The following is a 19,354-nucleotide window of genomic DNA, read 5'->3' as shown; positions in this document are numbered from 1 at the left end:
AGATCTTTTAATATTGAGTGGATTAAACAATAATGAAAATAGTCTTTACCTGTGGCTTTAGTGCAATGCACGTTGACAAATGGTTGTTTAAGATTTGCTAGTCCCCTCAGACTGTGGACCGACCATGAGCTTGCCACAGTATTTTCAGTCACATGATAGAATGTGGGAAATAGAATAAAATTAATCATTATTAATATAAACAGAGTAGTATTGTGTTGTACATGCTGGTGTTCTACAACACTCTTCTGTGAAATTTATATTAAGAAAAGGGGCATTATACAACACCTACACAACACACACTATACAAATCTGACTGTGACCGTTCTGCTTCCCTCTCATATTGTTTGTGTTCAGAAGAGAGGAAGCGCTCACACCACCATTCACTTCACTGTGTGTGTGTGTGTGTGTGTGTGTGTAGGTGTAGGAAATGGGTCTTCTGTGAGTGTCCTTTTTGCCAAGGGACTGATGAGGTGTTTGGTGAGAAAGGACTTGCTGTTTTCTCATTTTACTGTCTTCATTCTCTAACTAACTAACTTCATGGTCCGTATTCCACTCTAAGTCTGCAGTTACAAGATTGTTGACTGGATGCATTAAAGACACAAACCTGAGCGGCATACATTGTAGACATACTGTCATCATATAACAGACAGTAAGTGATTTGTCTAAGGCAACATCAAGCTAGACTTAAACATTGCTTTCCTATCTTTGTAAACCAAAATATATCAAATAAATGTGTATCAGTGTCCAACATGCTATTCTCCCTCACTGGCTTGCATGCAAGAATGTCAACTCAGCACTTCAGTAGGGATGCAGATGCATGGGCAAACATTATAATGCACATATGCTGAAACACCTACACAACACACACTATACAAATCTGACTGTGACCGTTCTGCTTCCCTCTCATATTGTTTGTGTTCAGAAGAGAGGAAGCGCGCACACCACCATTCACTTCACTGTGTGTGTGTGTGTGTGTGTAGGTGTGTAGGAAATGGGTCTTCTGTGAGTGTCCTTTTTGCCAAGGGACTGATGAGGTGTTTGGTGAGAAAGGACTTGCTGTTTTCTCATTTTACTGTCTTCATTCTCTAACTAACTAACTTCATGGTCCGTATTCCACTCTAAGTCTGCAGTTACAAGATTGTTGACTGGATGCATTAAAGACACAAACCTGAGCGGCATACATTGTAGACATACTGTCATCATATAACAGACAGTAAGTGATTTGTCTAAGGCAACATCAAGCTAGACTTAAACATTGCTTTCCTATCTTTGTAAACCAAAATATATCAAATAAATGTGTATCAGTGTCCAACATACTATTCTCCCCTCACTGGCCTCATGCTCAGATAGAGCTCTACTGGACCCTTGTATATTTTCACTGCCCAGCAGCCAAAAATGAAGACTTTTCTCCTTCATACTTTAATAATTAAAAGGCCCTATATTTAAAAAACACAGCAAAAATACAGTTTAACCATTCCCTTGCACTGTAAGACATTGTGTTGTTATTTACATAATCAGAGCAGAGAACAACCCTGGCCATGCCTGATTATCTGATATGAATGTTGAGGGGGTGTGTGACCTGCTTATTTCCTCCAATGTATAAAGTCATTTACAGCCAGTGAATTTGCAGTTGCCTGTGAAGTCTCTGTTCAACAAGTCAGCGGAGCACTGTCCAAGTGATCACCAAGTTTAATTTGGTCTGTTGGGACATCGGAAATTAGGTACAACACTGCCCCCCCCCCGTTCTCAGAAGAGTGTCATAGAAGATAATGTCAGGTTGTCTTGCAAATTATCAGAAGTCTGTCAAAGCAGTAAGAGCTAAGTCTTTTGTCTGCATAACTGCAAAAACTGTGCTGTTCCAAATAAGTAGATCTGTCATCAGCCCTCAAACAACTGATCACTGTTGTTGGAGCCAGTCATGTCTCGTAAAGACAGTAATTCTCCTTCGAATGAAACTCAGCAGGGATCAAATAAACAAAAATGTCTAGTTGCCCTGTATTGGTTGTCTGTTGTTTCATTGCAGGCTGATGGGAAAAACTGGACATTTCTTGCAGTGTCCTTTTCCCATATCATTAATTTGCTCTGCATAAATTGTTTGGAACAATTTGACCTTGTCTGGTTCTATCGTTTCCACAGGAGCAACAAGCTTAGTCACAAGATGAGTCCTTTTCATCACTGGGACCGCATCCCCACATTTTGGACATATTGGCTTGTCTTTAACTTCAACAAAAAATGATCATGATCATAATTGGAAAGCCCAAAATTCCACTTCAACTTTTTTGACAGTAGCCATGATGTCAGTGAGGACATGTGATAGCTATAATTATATGTTGTCTTTCATTAGTGCTTTATCGCCACTGGTATGTATTAGCAAATGTTACTACTGTAGATAGGTAGGTGTGTAGCTCTTTGTTTGTTCAGCTGATCAGATTCATGTTTGAGCTGAAATGTTGTTGTTAGGATTCTGCTACATAGACTGTCCCATTCATGGAGTTGATAGTCGCTGTGTTTATCTCGTCATCTGTCTGACTATTGTTTGTACGATGCTTTGAAATGGCGTCTCAAGGCTTCTGCACATAACAGCTTGATTTAACTCCGATCAGTAGGGACCTCTCTCTCTCTGTCTCTTTTTTCCCAACACTGTTGTGACTCCATCACTTCAGGAGAATGTCAGCATTTCAAAACAGTAGAGAAAATATTGAAGCAACACAGTTACATGAATTCCTAGCACGTATGTGTAGCTTTAAAAAGACACTGAGCATATCACAAGTGTTCACGTTCGTGTACTGATTCTGATAGAAGCTCTTTGTTGAAGTATTTGCTCTTGCTTGTTGGGTTACAGGGTTATATTTTGTGATTTAACAGAAAGTTAGATTTTCTCGGCACAGCAGCTTAATCATCTTTCTCCCAAGTAGACCAGAAAAGACAGCTCTTCATTTAGATCATTGGCAGCCTGTACCTGCTATTGACTCTTGAGACATATTTTAATTCATCCGCATGACTCTGATCTGTTCTCCCTAGCTCTGATGTAGGCTCTGATCTCATCTGACACCAGTGGGTCCAGCAAGGAGGGAGAGAGACAGACAGACACACAGAGAGAGAGAGAGATGTTTTCAAAGAGCCTAAGCCCCCCTGTACTGTACATCTGTCTATTGTTCCCTCAGCCCCCCTGTTTTCACACTAACCTTTGCTCTGTGTGTGTGTGCGCGTGCGAGTGTGTGGGAGCGAGTGCTCTTGCGCGCGCGCGCGCGCGCGCGTGTGTGTGCAGTTGCATCTCTGACTCGGATATTACATCATCTCTCTGTCTCCCAGAGAGCGTTGAGTGCTGTGTGAACTCATTAGACACTCAGTGCAGACTCCCATCAAAGACTCAGAGCAAATTCCACTGCCCAAACGACACCCAAGGGCAGAGAGAGCGAGTGGGAAAGTGAACAAAGGAATGAGAGGATGGAGGAGAAAACGCAGGGGCAGCCATGCTGCATCATAGCATCATAGGAAACAGAAGAAAGCATCTATTGGGTATTGAATATAAACACACTTAGCTCCTAATGCAGATGTTTATTAGCCTTCTCTCATATGACATTTTGCTGTCAGTTGCTGTACACTAAAAGCTCTCAGGTTGTCAATACACATTCTGAGTCTTCACCCTCTTCAGTAGTATTTGCCAGTTGACCAGTTGACTGACAATGTATCCATCTATAAGAAACAGAACAAAATTGTTAATGGATTAGTTAATTGTCAGAAAAGGAATTGAATATTTTGAGAATCAGTTCATGCTAATTTGAGCAGTCTGCTCCATAATATTGTATTGTATGTGTATCCTTGTGGACCAGGTGCTTTGAAAAAATGACTCCTATTAGCATTGTACTCACAAGATTACATTACACCCACACTAACAGGCCCACTTTAGATGTCATCACCTCCTGTCAGTGGACGTAAATAGGCTAATTTTAACCCGGTGTCATTTTCTGCTCTGTGGCCTCTCTGCTCTGCTGCTGCCCTGTGGTACACTCTGTTCGCCCCCTGGTTTCTTAATAATACTAGCACCTTGAACCTAGGGTTAAATCAGGTCAGGGCGCAGCCCAGGCACATAGGCCTATGCTTTTCTATGTTTCTATGCACATATGTCATATTTTAATACCAATCCTTGTTTTGACCATTTGCCCTGATTTTCTGTTCTCTCCTCCTGGGCGGGGGATATGCAGTGCACGTTCTTTCACAAAACGGGATCGTGGCAGAAGTGGAAGTTTGACACAAGTCTGGTTAACTCCAACTCTCTGAATTAATGAAAAGAAACAATTCTACAGTCTTGACTTAAATAGGAAACTTTATGATAATAGTATTATATTTAAGTGTTTTAATGCTGCACCTAAATGCAAAGTAATCTTTCTACAACTCTGCTGAGAAAGTAGACCCTATTGGTTCTAATACAAACTTTTTTTTTTAACTTAGGTTTAAATGAGGATGGTTATATTTCAGGACTAAACAATTGTGTGTCCATTCATTTCAGGAGATATTCTTTTTGGATAAAGTACCTTGGTATCTATTTTCTTTTACAGCGTAGCATTGTGGTAAATGTGTGGCCTTAATGTTAGGCTAGTGAGTGTGGAATCAACTATAGTAACTCATGCAGCTGACTAGTGGTCACAGTCAAATGTCAAACATGTAGTGAAGCAGAGAAGCACAATTACATTTTCACATAGTTAAATTACATGTACACCGTGCATCACTCCCAAAAGTGTAAAGGATCAGGGCATAGTGCTCATTTCCAACTACTAATGTCTGAATGTGCTGTGAAAAACAACAACCTGTCCTGTGTTTCATAAACATTGTAGTAATAATAATGTCAATCGTAATGATTATGGTCCAAAATTGAACTCAAAACTTTACCAACCCTTCCATCGGCATTGTGGTGAGTAGATAATGAGTGATTTTGTTTCCCCGTGAACGATCCCTTTGAGCGAAATAATTTACAGAAAAAATATCACTCCCCTGGTGCAATGTTCTATAGACCATGATTGAAGATTCAGTCCATACAGTCCAGCCATATGTCTGTGTACTGCCCAGTGAAAAGGTCTGCAGAGGTCTTTCCCTGCTGTAAATGGAGACAGGCGGCCGAGCTGACAGACCACATGATAATGTGTTTGTCTGCCACCTCTGTAGCAAAGGCAAATGGTGCAGAGCCAACATTAAAACTAATGGGACAATCTCTTTTAGCTGACACACACACACACTTTCATGCTGCAGTCTGGCTGAGTGCCAGTGTGCTTCTCCACACCAGTGTTATCTGGCAATCCTGTCTGTCCTAATTTCAGAGAGAAGGGAGGAGAGAGAGGAGCTGTATTTCACACATATTGTTTATGTTGAGAACTGAAGGTTATAATGTGTAGGCAGTGTTTTTTGAAATCGGCAGAAATTATTCCTAAGGATCTGTAGCTGCTGCCAGCACAGAGGATTTCATGCAAGTATCCCTGAAGAGATGCTATATATATATATATATCTACCCAAAAAAATCTCCTAGTTATGATTTGTGATTCATAAGCAGGTCGAATTTGTCTCTGTTTATTTGTTTTTATTCATATCCTCAGGAAATTATTAAAAGGATTCATGTCATTGGAGATTGCAGTGGTGGATACACTCATGTCCACAATTAGATGTACAAATGCTCACCAAGTGGCACATTATCATATTCACAGCTTCACACACACACATGCTTTCGGACTAATTCACTGTGCTCAGGCTGACCTCAATGAGGTCCTGTGAACGACTGGAAATAGATGTTTAAATGTCCTGCTGTTGTTAAAGGTTATAGCTGCCCATTGCAAGCTGTCTTAAATGACAACCATGTTTGCAATAGAGAATGCTGTGCCTCAGCAGCAACTGTTCATTATTCTGTCAGTAAAAAACTTGTTTTGCTTTGTTGTTTTGTCTAGTCACCAAAAATAAGATGTGATGTCTTTCTAGAAAGAGGGTTTCTAATACAATTGTATCAGTGTTTAATTTATCAGACTTACAAGGGCCCAGGGACGATAAGGCGACTCTTCCACCATCACTGACAAGTAAAAGTCTACGAAAAGAACCAATTTATACTTGCCTGTTGGAGAACCATATGGAAAAGTGAATCAATGCTTTATACAAGGATGTTTGAAGTCAATTTAAAGGAAATTTTTCTTTTGTCATTGTTTCTGTTAAATATGCCAAGATCCTGGAGAGTGTCATTGTATTCTCTGGAGGTATTTGGATCAGTAAGAAGTTCTCTGTTACTGTCTGAGAAAGGCTTTTTTAGAAAACTGAAGAAACACTTCTACATCTCTCAGTGTATGTCAGTGTGCACAAAGTGTCATCATCCTCAGCTCAAATTTGTCTCCCATCGTACAAGCTATTGAGGCTGACATCCTGCTGGCATTTTTTGGTTGAAGTGACAGAGAGCAGTGGGCAGAATGAGAACCATATAAACACATTTAGATTTAGAGTACATGCCAGTCTGAAAACAATGATTGTTTCAAATCTCTGATGTGATGGATTTGATGCAGTTGGATTGCATGATATTGACATCATTACTTCTACAGTGCAAAAAACTGTTACAGAGACTTAAGACAGTTAACTGAGATACACCAAACACTCACTATTTCATTGCCTTGTAACATTGTGCAGTCATGTGTGCAGTGTGGCTGTAACAGACCAACTTGTAGTGGTTTATTTTGCAAGCAGCAGAGACAAATTACAATCCGTCTTGCAGGGTTTCTGTTAATAGAACAGTTCTGTGGACACTCATACTCCACTGCAGCACCAAGATGTTGGTAATAGGCTTGAAATTACTTGAGATCTTCCGCTGACATTAGCTAGATGGATGAAATCCTGAAAGAGTTCTCTTTTTAGCATTTGGCTGAGCCTTTTATTAGTCACTCAATCTGTCTGTCCATCTGTCTGCAGGTTTTTAACACAGGATGAAAATTGAAGCAGCAGAAGATATATCTTCTGTCATTTAAATATTTTATATTCTATTTGTATAGGGCCAAATCACAACATTCATTATCTCAAGGCACTTTACATATAGTAAGTTCGATCAGATCAAATTCCAAGAGAGGGCCACTGAGGTGTACAGACACTCACTTCTTCCTAACACCGTACCCCAACATGTTTTCTACTTCTCACACATGTAGTCTTCAGATACAACTGACACTCAGTCGAGGGCGTTCATCAGACTTCTCCCACAGCTCCTTTTGCAGCCACTAATGACTTTGAGTCACATAGGCAGCATTTTCCACAAGTGTCAGCCAGTTGGCCGGACATTTCCAGGCGAGTACTTTCTTACTGTTTCCAGTCATGTCACCGTCACTTTTTATAACCTTAAAACCTTTAACTGGATGAAGGATTTTAGTCATTGGGCATCTGGATCTTAAATTATCAGATACACGAGCTGGCCATATTTAGCTTCACCATTAAAAGTAAACACTACTAGCTTACTACCACTGATAGAGAGTTAGATTCTAAACAAGCATTTAGAAATGAATTGCCATTATATTAAAACACTTGAAGGCATCTTTACTTATTTGGTCATCACAGAGAACATGGAATGACAGAAGACAAAGACTGATTGAGTGTAAGATATTCAGCGATAGAATGAAAGTGAGTGAGAGTTAAATATCTGTATCTGCCTAAGGACTGCTCCAGTCCTGCTATGTTACCTAGCAACAATGGCCCACTTTGTAAAATGAAGTCCAGTGCACGTACACAGACACACTCTCACAAATAGATATCAGCAGGCATCTTGTTATCTGGGAACTGTACTGGCTCTGTTTGTGATGACAGGAGAACAAAGGGAGGAGAGCTCTCTGCTTTGAAAGCTGTTCCTCTTAACTGTGTCCACCAGTGCAGTTTATCTGCAACACAGCCTGCCTCACACTCTGCTGCATACCAACTACTGTAACTGTCTGGGACTTGTGCCTTGCTCATAGGTTTGTAAGCCAGCCAGAGAGTACGCCAGTCAACTGTGCGAGATGTAGTTTTGGTGGAAATTGGGTCAATAAAAAGGCCAGCCCCCCTCTCTTCCCCCTGTCTCTCCCTCTTTCTCTTCCCCCTGAGCAGATGGAGCCTGGCTAGTGTAATCTCCTGCCTCCCGTGGATCAGTATGTGCATGTGTAATTATAGCTTACCTTTAAAGCAGCGAGATCTGCAGAAAAACAAAACAAAAAACATTTGTCTCCCTGCACAGAAGCAGGTCTGGAACTGACAAACCACAGCAGCAGGGTGCAGGAGGCGTTCCAGTCCAACTTTTAATTAACTCTGTTTCGTTCAGACTTGTTTTATATAGACCATGAGTTTTATATGAAGCAGTCTTATATGAAGCAGTCAATAGATTTATTTACTAAATGGATTTCTGCTGCAACAAGTATATAATAATTATAACAAATGTAACAGAAAAAATAAGCCCTGTGTTTATCTTTTGGACCAATGGTGCTGCCTTGTAGTACTAAAACCCAGGGCTTGTTGGTTGGCTTGGCTGGTTTCAACAAATTCAAGTTGTCAGACAGTGAGACACTTTATGTCAGATGAGGACATCAGAAGACAAAAGGGAGCCAACTATTGAAACTATGAGTTTTACAGAGATAAGCCAAAGACCAAACAGTACTGCTGCACTGGCTCTCCGATGGGCACTGACTCCAGGGTTTGCATTGAACATTTTTTGGAGCAAGATTACATTGAGAAAACCTTTGTGTTAGGCAAGCTCGTTGTTTGCCGGATTAACAGACAAAAGCCTGAAGTTGCTCCATCTGCTTTCAAGTGCTCCGCTGACTGCCCAACTCACTCCGACAACAGACACAAAGAGCCACCAGCCCGCTGCAAAGAAACAGCAGGGAAGAAATAGGAAGGGCATTCAGACACCCACAGATGCCGGCAGGTACTGAGACAGGACTGAGACGATGTCCATTCAAAAAAAATCTTTACTCACCAAACACCTGTCACAGAAGCCCCAGAAACCTCACCTATAGCCTAAAGGTTTCCATAGCATCTCTGTGGGATAGTGCTTCTCTGATGGAAGCTCAGATAAACAATATAACAGATTTTAAAATGAACCAAAACCATTATAAACAAACAAGCCTGGACGCATTCACCTAAAACTCTTGAAATTTCTTACCTCAACTTCACTTCAGTCCAGTCGAGCTTTTGCTGTTTAAATGTTTAGATACTAAGCAAGTCTCTCTTGGTGTTGGGCTGCAATAACAAACACCCATTTCATGACAGATACTACTGGATATCAGATTTTACAATTCACCTGTGTGTTTTACGGCTGTAACAACGTTCAATAACAGTGAGAAAATGCACCACAGGATTGTTTGAGGACATTTCCACTCACGTTAATGGTATTTTTAATATGTTTTGTGAGTAGCATTGAGGGACTGCATCTGTAATGCTGCTGTGCAATCTTGTGCTGCATAATGATCATTAAATTGAATCTTCAATCTTTAATGTGGCAGATGGACTGTAGAATACTACTGCACAACTCTCCGTGTGTGTGTGTGTGTGTACTGTTGGAGTAGCAGAGTGTAAATCTGCTGAGCGATGGACAGATTAATCAGAGCTGGTTTGTGGTCAGCTGATGAGGTTAAAGTGTACTGTTTAGGATGTGTGTGTCTGTCAGGGTTCAGCGGCAGGGCAGCCATCTCTATTTAAAACCATCCAAATAACTTCCTCACATGTTTCTTGTGGTCTGTGTCTATTTAATAATGAATCTATGTTTTAAGGCACATGTAGAATTTCAATGTGGCAGTGCTTTTGTCAAAACTTTTTTGTTGCAGGACTGCAGAATAGACTGGGACCATGGGACATGTCTTATTTAGAGCATCAAGCTTATCACACTGTTAACATACCTCACCAATCCCTGCAGCTGTTACTAGCTGATATTCTCTCTTACAAGGTGTGAGTTAAGAGCCAGTTTGTATATATACCATTGAAACTGATCTCTAAAGCTGTTTTCAGACATGACCGGTGAATTGGCTCCGGAGTTTACCCATAGTTTGCCTTTCACACATGCACAACGCAGCAGTAGGTTCTCTGCACAGACGCGTTCACACCAGCAACAAATCCTCCTCATTATTCAGGTGAGAGGTGTAGCAGCCAGGTGCAGCAGACAGCGGCAGGAAGTGAGGTATTCGGAGCTCACGGCCTTTACAACACACTGACACCGGTGTCGGCTCTTATCGCCACAAACACTCGAGACATCTTCGTCGGTGTCTTCTACATGTGTGTCACCGCTCTCTCACTGGAAGACATTTGTTTTCTTTTTGTTTGTTTAAAATTTTTGCGCCCTTTGCAAGTTAGAAGCGTCAACAACCCCCCAATTGCGGTGAATCCAGCAGTATCCCCTGCTGTGTTCACACATAGACTTCTCCTGGATTCCAAGGACTTTTACTAGGAGGCCAGGCAGAGAAAGTCTGCAGAGACTGTGGAGCATCTCACTCGGAATTTGCGTTCATCTCTGGAGAAAATACAGACTATACTGAGCTTTACCTATTTGTCTTTCATTCAATGTAGACAGTGGACATAATGCTGTGAAGTGTAGTATATAAATAAAGAAATGATGCTTGTTAATACCAGGTTGAAACGAGGTCTGAAGTTTGTACTATCCAGCTCTGCTTCAGCACATTTTCTCAGCAAGTTGTGAAGATAACTGGATTACTTCATTCCTTCAATTACTGCTACGTCTTCATACAGAGGCATTTGTAGAAGTGTTTGTGAGGATAGGTCTCTGAATAAAGCTGATCTGAACAAATCAGAGAGGGGGAGGAGTGGGAGGAAGGCAGGGTGAGAAAGAGAGAGCAAGTTAGACTGCACGGTGAGTAAGAAAAAACAAGCCTGCGTCACATGGAGAAGAGAGAGGGGAAGTGTGTGCGTCGGCCAGCCAGCCCCTCCTCTCTCTCTCTCTCTCTCTCTCTCTCTCTCTCTCTCTCTCTCTCTCTCTCTCTCTCCCTCCCTCTCTGTCCCTCTGAGCGTCAGCAGCAGTTAAAATGTCGGCTGTGTAGCTCTTCCTCTGCTCTGCTTTCTCTCCCTCTTGGCCATCTGTCTTTTCTTACCACAAGAGGAAACCACACTGGCTCTTTCTTTCTCCCTCTATCTCTCTCTTCCTCTCAGCCTTTTATACCCTCGTCATCTTTTCTTTTCTTTCTTCCCGTCTCTACTCAGCTTGTTGGATCAAAGCAATTTTTTCTTCAGAGCCATTGCTCCTTGATTTTGTGTGGAGACGAAGGAGAGAGGTAACATTACAATTTGGTATCCTCTGCTGTTAAGTTTATTTTAAGACTCCTCTGCTTTGCTGCTTTTTGTGTAAAACCAGAGTGGAGTTTGATCCATAAGAGTGAATGGATGGAAGTGACAAACTGCCTGCGAACTGTGGATATTTCCCAGAATAGAATGTGTGGTCATTCTGATCTATTCTGCCTCCGTAGACGACATGTAGTGTGTGTGTGTGTGTGTGTGTGTGTGTGTGTGTGTGTGTGTGTGTGTGTGTGTGTGTGTGTGTGTGTGTGTGGGTGGGTGGGTGGATAGGTGGGTGGATAGGTTGTTGTAGTTGAGTATGTAGCCTGTACCTCTCTGAAGATGCTGTTGCAATGTAATCTAGCAGCTTCCTCTATACTGCTTTACTACATATAAAACACTTGTAAAATGTGTTTGTTAAAGCAAAAAGAGGAAGAAAGTAATAACTTGACAAAAGTCTTGTATATTTAAAACTATAAAGACTGTAATCATAGATTCCTGTTTATTCATTTGTTTTCTACTTTAAACTCAGTTTCAATTCGTCCTATGTTCAACTCTTTTCCTATGATGGGTTTTTCTGCGACACAGATCTTTTCATTACTCTCCTTTGCCACATCAGAAACAGCAGCAACCAAATCTTTCGCTCATTCTGCTCCGAAATCTTAAGCCTCCATTGCATTTGACTTAGCATTTTGTTTAACAGAAGTTACCGCTTCCTATTCCAAGCGGTCATTCATGTGTTTCAGTACATGGTGTGTTTGCCGAGGGTCTGATTGATAATCATATGGGACATTGCTCAGCCCTGAAAATGGCCCGTACTTCCTCCCATATTTCTTATTCACTGTCTGCTTGTTTTTACATATTAATTTTCATCTGCTTTGGGAAGTAGACACATTAATCGTGACTTGCAGTCTTGCAGAGCAACCACATTTTCCACAGCTACAAGTGTACAGCGCAGCACTTTCACCTAATACAGACTAAAAAGAGTCACTCCAATAATTGTACCTACTACTCAGCCGTGAGTGGTTGTGTGTGGAGTCCTGGGGGTTTATAGAAGCCTTGTCGAGTCTGAGAAAACAGACCCTGAAAAAGTCATTAGGCCTAACTTGGACCTGGCATGGGACTTTTTAATGGAATGTCTGTCCACCAACTGTGGAAAATGGAGTCTGGATAGTGTGGGTGTGTGCAGAGAAACCAGAGAGAGTGAAATGATGTCATTCAGTTGAATTATCTGATTCATAGTATCAAATGTTTCTGGAGCTTGACCTCATGCTAAAGCTGAGTCACAATTCCGGGGCCGCCTCATTTGCAGCCTCCGTGGGCTGCTTGAGAGGCGGCCTCCATGGGCCGCATTGACCGCAAAGGCGGAACTGAAATGAGATGATCTGGTCTACTGAGGATTTCTGAGATCTAAATCTTATCCCGCCCTTACTGCTGTCACCTAGCAACAGAGCTGCAGTTAGACACGATGAGAAAGTTTTATGGCTAAATTGTACAATTAGCTGTTAGGTTGAGTTGAAGCCCGATACTCTCATGTAAAAGTGTCTGATGTCTCGTAGCTTGCCGGCGCTATTATCGCTTTGAAAAATGGTTCGTCAATGAAGCACAATAAGTCTTGGGAAAGGTTGGCCCATAAGGGATCCACCTGTTGGAGCCTTCATTGCTTGGACCCATTTGTTAGCTACATTTTGAGGAGCCTTTGAAATGGGACAGCTGAGTCACACAGCTGTGACCCAATTGCTCTTCAAATGTAGCCTCCGAAGGATGAGGCCCCGAATTGAAAAACACATTGATGATTTGTATTTCATTTGGCTGTGTTTTGGGAAATATACTCCTTCAACATTTAAATGTCAACATATTTCTGTGTGTGTCCAGAGGACAGAGTTTTAAACCAAAATTTGTATTTCTCAACAGTTAAAAATAACAAAGTGCACAGCACTTGTTTTAATATTAGACTGGCTATGTGTGTGTGCTTATATAAAAGTTATATATGACAAAATAAATGAAGTGCACATGAAATTACAAAAAAGAGGAACTAATTTAACAAACATTTGCATACAGCACTACAGCTGTAGTTAATATTAGGTGAGGTTTCATTTCAGTCACCAATTTTAGTTTCACTTCATGACTTCAGTTTGTCTGTGATGATGCACCATTGTGTTGGGCAGATCTCATGTCTCTAGAGTGTTCCCCCTCATATTAAATAATCACAGTGGAGCACACCATATCACTTCTTAGGACCTCTGTTGCCTCATGGTCTAAAACCTGTTATTCTGACTGAACATAATATTACCCCCTATTTTACATTTGGTTGTGTGTGTGTGTGTGTGTTTGAGTGTATGTGCACCCATTTGCTTGTGTGTGTGCACTGTGTGTACTGTACTGTGTGTACTAGCTAGGCTTGGCACAGTGGAAAACCACTCAGCCATATACTTGATGGAGGGCCTAGCACAGGGATCGGCCACCTTTTCTATCAAAAGAGTAATTTTGCCCCCTCTTCCACCAAATAACATTTGTCTGGAGCCGCAAAACATATTTGATAACACAGCTTATAAAGTTTTATACATAGTTATACTCAGCGTTGTGCCAGTTCACACTTAAAATTAACTAGCTCAAGGTTCCAAAAATGAACTAGTTCACGTTCATTTATTCCATTTTTTTATTGGGATGACAACTGATTTGTTCAGTTCATCGTTCAAGAAAAATATGAACGCGTTCAATGAACAGCACTGTACAGGGAGCCACTGAAGAAGAGCAGCGGCTCCAGAGCTGCGGGTTGCCGACCCCTGGCCTAGCACATGCAGGCACACTGCTAAAATAAGTCTAGAGAAAACACTGTACCGTGGTGATTTGGTTGATACTGTCCAACATCAACCAAAGTCAGCAAGTCTCCAAGATGCAGGTGCAGAAAGTGCTATAGTGTGCTATAAGAATATGGCGGAAGGAGCAGCAGGCAGGTGGGGACAGTAACAGCAGGAGAACTGTTAGTAATCTCTGGCCATAGCTAACAAATGCTAACATCCACTTTCGCCACATTGCATGCTAATTTTATGTTTTGTGTTTGATTGATCACAAGTTAATGATAATGAGTCAAATTTGGTTTATTTATAGGGTATGCTAAGGTTAGGGGTAGGGTTAGGTAAGCAGCGATTATGTTTGGGGATGGGTTTAGGGTATATAGAAACGCATCTGTGTTTTGACAACTCTGGTCATTTACCCTCACAGCAATAATCAGATGAGAACACCTGTCTCTGTGTGTCTCTGTGTGTCTCTGTGTGTCTCTGTGTGTCTCTGTGTGTGTCTGTGTTTCTAGGAAAGGAGCTGTTGTGCTGTGACCTATTTAGAGAACAAGGCTCATCAGTGCAGAGCTGTTACACACCCTGAAAATCTTTGACTAATTTCGACCTGTTCTGCTGGTTGTGGAAGAATGATAGGAAATTACTGAAATGGTCAAATGTGTTTTTGTTGGGAAAATACATTTAACATTACCACATTGTTTTCATTCTCGAGAAAGGAAATAAGGAAACATGAAGAATTCTACTCATCAAGAGCTTTTGAACTGAGTCGCATCCTGCCCCAAATTTGTCAGATAGAGGGAGAACACTTGACTGAAAATGTAGACATAAACATTCACGTGTTTAAAAAGAACAAAGTATTTTCAATTATGTCTTACTGTAACATCTACATGATTTGTCAATCATTCATTCACACCTGTGAAACGGTGACTCTGATAACAGCTATGTCAGTGATCTCTTTGAATGGATCAACCCAAGTCTCTACCTGGGGGGAATGCATGTCTGATAATGAGAGTATTCAAAGTGTACACATAGGATAGGTAAAAGGAGACATAAGTAGTGTTTCTACTAAGTCTCCAGTAGTGGAAAGCATCAATATTAACTCTTGTTTTCCTTCTATTACTATCACTTCTTTGCTTCTGTTGATGTTAGCATGCTAGCCTTGGGTCAGTTGGTGTGGCTCATCGCTATAGCATCCAGTCTTCCCTTAAGAAGTTAGAACAAAGCTATTAGCTCCCTCACCAGCACCCACTCCTGGAAAGAAACAACATTTGGTGGCACATATAGACTGTCTGGCAATTAGTGGTTTGCATTAGAGATAGACCCAATGAAACTAATGTTATGTCTATGTAATATCCTCAGTTGTGTGTGTGTGTGTGTGTGTGTGTGTGTGTGTGTGTGTGTGTGTGTGTGTGTGTGTGTGTGTGTGTGTGTGTGTGTGTGTGTGTGTGTGTGTGTGTGTGTGTGTGTGTGTGTGTGTGTGTGTGGTAGCCTCTCTAGGTCACTTAGTGATGCATGAGCTCCATCATCCTTTTTTTATTTCCTTCACATTCTGCTGCACTTCTCCCTATCAATAATTCACCGCACACATGTGTCCACACACACAGGGTAGTGGAGGATACGGCTCATGGAGTCTGATCTGCTCTCTTATAATGGCTGCAAGGAGCTTGTGTGGAGATATGTTTTGTCATTTCATCTTTCATAGAGATATTAGTGTGCATTTACCTCTATGTATATCCACTGGTGTTACTTTGTGTTTTGTTCTGGGTAACTGAGTGTGTCTCTCATCTCGTCCGTCCACTCTCCTGCTGCATGTCTGGAAAAACACAGTGACAAAATGTTTTTTCCTGGCATACTGTGACTGATGTGACCTAATTTTGTGGTGTGTGTGTGTGTGTGTGTGTGTGTGTGTGTGTGTGTGTGTGTGTGTGTGTGTGTGTGTGTGTGTGTGGACAAGTCATTTTAAAGGGAATGGAGGAACTGTCATCTCCTTTCAGTCTGAGAGAGGAATCAGAGCAGTGATCCACAGATGGTAGTCAATTTCATTAAATTCTGTTTTATTTGTATAGCGCCAAATCATAATATACATTATCTCAAGGCACCTTTCATTGAAGGTCAAGCTCTGTGTGTGTGAAGTTGTTAAAAATCTGATAATAAATTCATACTGTGGAGTCTCATGTTTGATTTTATGTATGAAAGGAACTTTAAGCTTTGTTATTTGTTTTGTTTTTGGTCTTTCTGTAGCTAAATGATGCTACATATTGCTGAATGTCAGAGTTTAAGATACTCTTCTGGTATTGTGCATTGCATCCTAGACTGGTCCATTCTTCATTCATTCTTGACACAGGGTCCACTTTTTCTACTGCTTTCCCAGTCTTCATCAGTGGATGGAGGAAAACTTGAACTCAAAATTTGCTCAAATTTCTGGTAGAGGAAATTCAGTGGACCTGTATAGGCTTTAATTTTTGTGTTGTTGGACCACAGGAGACAAAGATGCAAATATTTCTTTCAGCTGAAATTAAGTCATTTGTTATATAATGTAATAACTCAGACACCTCAATATGTGCCAGATAAAACCTGAGGCCCCCAGAACACACACACACACAGCTGAGAAACATTTAAGACTCATTTCTAGCTGTTGATTAAAATAGTGGTGATGTGATGGCCCTGGACTTCAAATCTGTTCTTGGATCTGCAGTAATTAAAAATAAAAATTTGTCTGGAGACAGAGTTGAGTAGTTCTCTTTCCCGGTGACCTGTCATACATCTTATTACCAGAGGTGGAGCAGCCTGCTGGGCCTTCAGTGGTAACCATGGTAGCGGAGCCTCCTTTATGTGTTCTAATTTAACCTGCCGTAAACCTTGTCAAGGTTCCATCGTGTTTCTGCACTGTCTCTCCTCCGCACCTATCTTTCCCATCATCCATCTGCAATAGATTCAGGTCAAGAGCAGCATGTACAGGAGAGACTTGTGTCCTCTGATGCCTGGTCTCAGCACACGGTTGCATTCAGTTGGACTTTCTTTAAAGAGCAAACTGCTGTTATGTTTGTTGATAAGTTGACATGAGATCATTTCCCTTGGAGTTGGTAAAGTGTTAGATAGTTATGGAATATCCTACAAAATTGTGTGTGTGAGTGTTTTTACTCCAGTATATGTTAGGACCAGATATGTTTAGAAGCTGGATAGGTTCTTTGTGGGCGTTCAGGCTAAAGCCCAACCTGACCGAAGTGTACGTGACTGTGCTGGTGGAGATGTGTTGCTTCAGGTGCTGGTGAGACCATAAAATAGAGTCTGCAGATTTATAAAACACCAGAATATGGCAGGCTGGCCTGTAAGTATTGAAAGAAATAAAGTTATTTCGTCTTTTGTCATGACTATTGCGAAGTAAACAGTAGATGTACAGTTTTTGTGATACAAAGTCATCCACCAGGAGCAACAGCTTGTCATATATTTGCATTGTTCCCCTTGCTTTGACAGATAAGCTTCACTCAAACCAACTGATCTCTGTTTTTTATACCATAGAGCCAAAATCTTTCTAGCCTTATACCAGTTTTAAGAAACCTGGACATTTACGCTGAAGGTGGCTAGGCTGGGTGTAGTAAAACAGAACTAGTTGGTGTGACATCCACACTGGAAGGCAGAATAGCTGTCATGGGGGGTCGGGAGATGTGATATTTAATTTTGGTGATAAAATACAGGGACAGTTTGAGAGACTTTCTCCTGGAGGACAGTTATATGAAGAGTGACTGTGTAACGAATGAATGGAAATAACAGTCTGGGAGAGAAGTTCCTACCCCGGCTCTTTCCTCACCTCTGCATAGCTACACTGTCAGACAAAGGTGAAAAAGGTGTGAGATTCGAGGTATAGAGATAAATGTTGAAGACAAACGGGCTGCAATATTAGAATCATGTGCAGAGAAATTAATGACAAGGTTATTCATATAAAGCAATCGTGTCCTGAATATAATCAAAAGTAGGATATTTGTTTGTATGACAACATACTCACTGTCAGTGGTGTCCTAATGAGTCTCCAGACTGGGACACTGGTTGAGACTCAGTCCACCGCTAGAGGCCAAGTGACACTTACTAAAATATATACCAGTGATTTCAAAAATAATGTCCGGCAGTGTGGCCTGTGCTGCCAGCTCCATGCTGCCACCGTAGGCTGGAAAAGTGATATGTGTAGACAGACAGAAATAGAGCTGCAGACACACACGCTATCATGTTTTGCTTGCACACACAATGTCCTCCTGCCTCCTGTGGGTGTGTGTGTGTGTGTGTGTGTGTGTGTGTGTGTGTGTCTGAGGAGGGGATCACAGCGGTCATGTTTCTCACCTCTAATCTCTCATCTCTCTATTAGACTTATGTAACCATGAATCATGGCAGCACCGAACACTTCTACACACACACACCACTTGCATTTATCTTGTCTGCTTTGGCTCTTTTCTATCACTGTATTTGTTCCTTTTTTTTAAAAAACTGATTGACTGACAAAATGCAATAAAAGAGATAAGAAAAATTGATGTGGTAGAGAAGAAACCATAAGAAAACCTCTGCACAATGATAAATATAGCTGTAAATAGTGTGACTGCCTCAGTCACATCAGCACACATCGATATGAGGAGGAAATGTAGAAGCCAGTGCAGCCTACGCTCTGTGCTGTATGTGCAGTAACAGCTGAGCTCAGACTGCAGGCTGACAGACATGATCAGTGTGTGTGTGCATGTAAAAGAAGCAACATCAAAGAGGAGCGGAGTGTCTTTGAACTGTCAGATTTCCTCTGCTCATTAATGTATTCACCACTCTTTTCGCTCCATCCCTCTCTGCCCCTCTTCATCATGTCTTTGCTTCTATTTTCCTCCGTCTAATCTTTTCTGTTGCTCTGTCATTCATCCCTTCTCCTTCATTCCTCTTTTTCCTCTGCCTCAATTCCGTGATATTTGGTATATAGCTTCTTTCATTGGGAACTGCAGCTCCAAAAGAATTTATACATGTATTCTCTATTACATATTTGTTATAAATTGATGAACCATATAATATTATAATATATAATATCAGATTGCTCCGCCATTATTGTTACTTAGCATTTGTTTTTGCTGACCATATTCTGTGTTTTGTGTTTGCAGGCATTTAAGCCAGTGGTGGGGAAGAGCCTGTTGTCGTCAGTAACAGCAGTGGAATTCTTGTTAGACCAACAGCTGGACTTCCTGTCGGACCATTCAACTTACCAACCATACCAGGTAATAATCACATTGATCCATGCTTTACACAACTGTTTAGCATGACCTTTGGTTTCAGAGGCC

At 41.3% G+C, this 19,354-nt stretch overlaps 1 protein-coding gene across 2 annotated transcripts in view; it reads left to right on the top strand.

Moving 5' to 3' along the window:
- jmjd1cb (jumonji domain containing 1Cb) overlaps positions 1-19,354 on the top strand; it is a 110,376-nt gene that overhangs the window by 53,878 nt on the left and 37,144 nt on the right. Inside the window, exons 1-2 of one of the 2 annotated variants that reach the window (XM_035145228.2) lie at positions 10,969-11,255; positions 19,178-19,291. Coding sequence is in view for 1 of the 2 variants with exons in the window: in XM_035145227.2 (XP_035001118.2) it covers positions 19,178-19,291 (114 nt within the window). In the remaining variant the exon portion in view is untranslated. Of the gene's footprint in view, positions 1-10,968; positions 11,256-19,177; positions 19,292-19,354 lie in introns of those variants that run through there. The other variant, XM_035145227.2, reaches the window with a different exon arrangement.

This window comes from Hippoglossus stenolepis, chromosome 21 (assembly GCF_022539355.2).
Source record: "Hippoglossus stenolepis isolate QCI-W04-F060 chromosome 21, HSTE1.2, whole genome shotgun sequence".
NCBI lineage: Eukaryota > Metazoa > Chordata > Actinopteri > Pleuronectiformes > Pleuronectidae > Hippoglossus > Hippoglossus stenolepis.
This window is presented reverse-complemented; position numbering and strand designations above follow the sequence as displayed.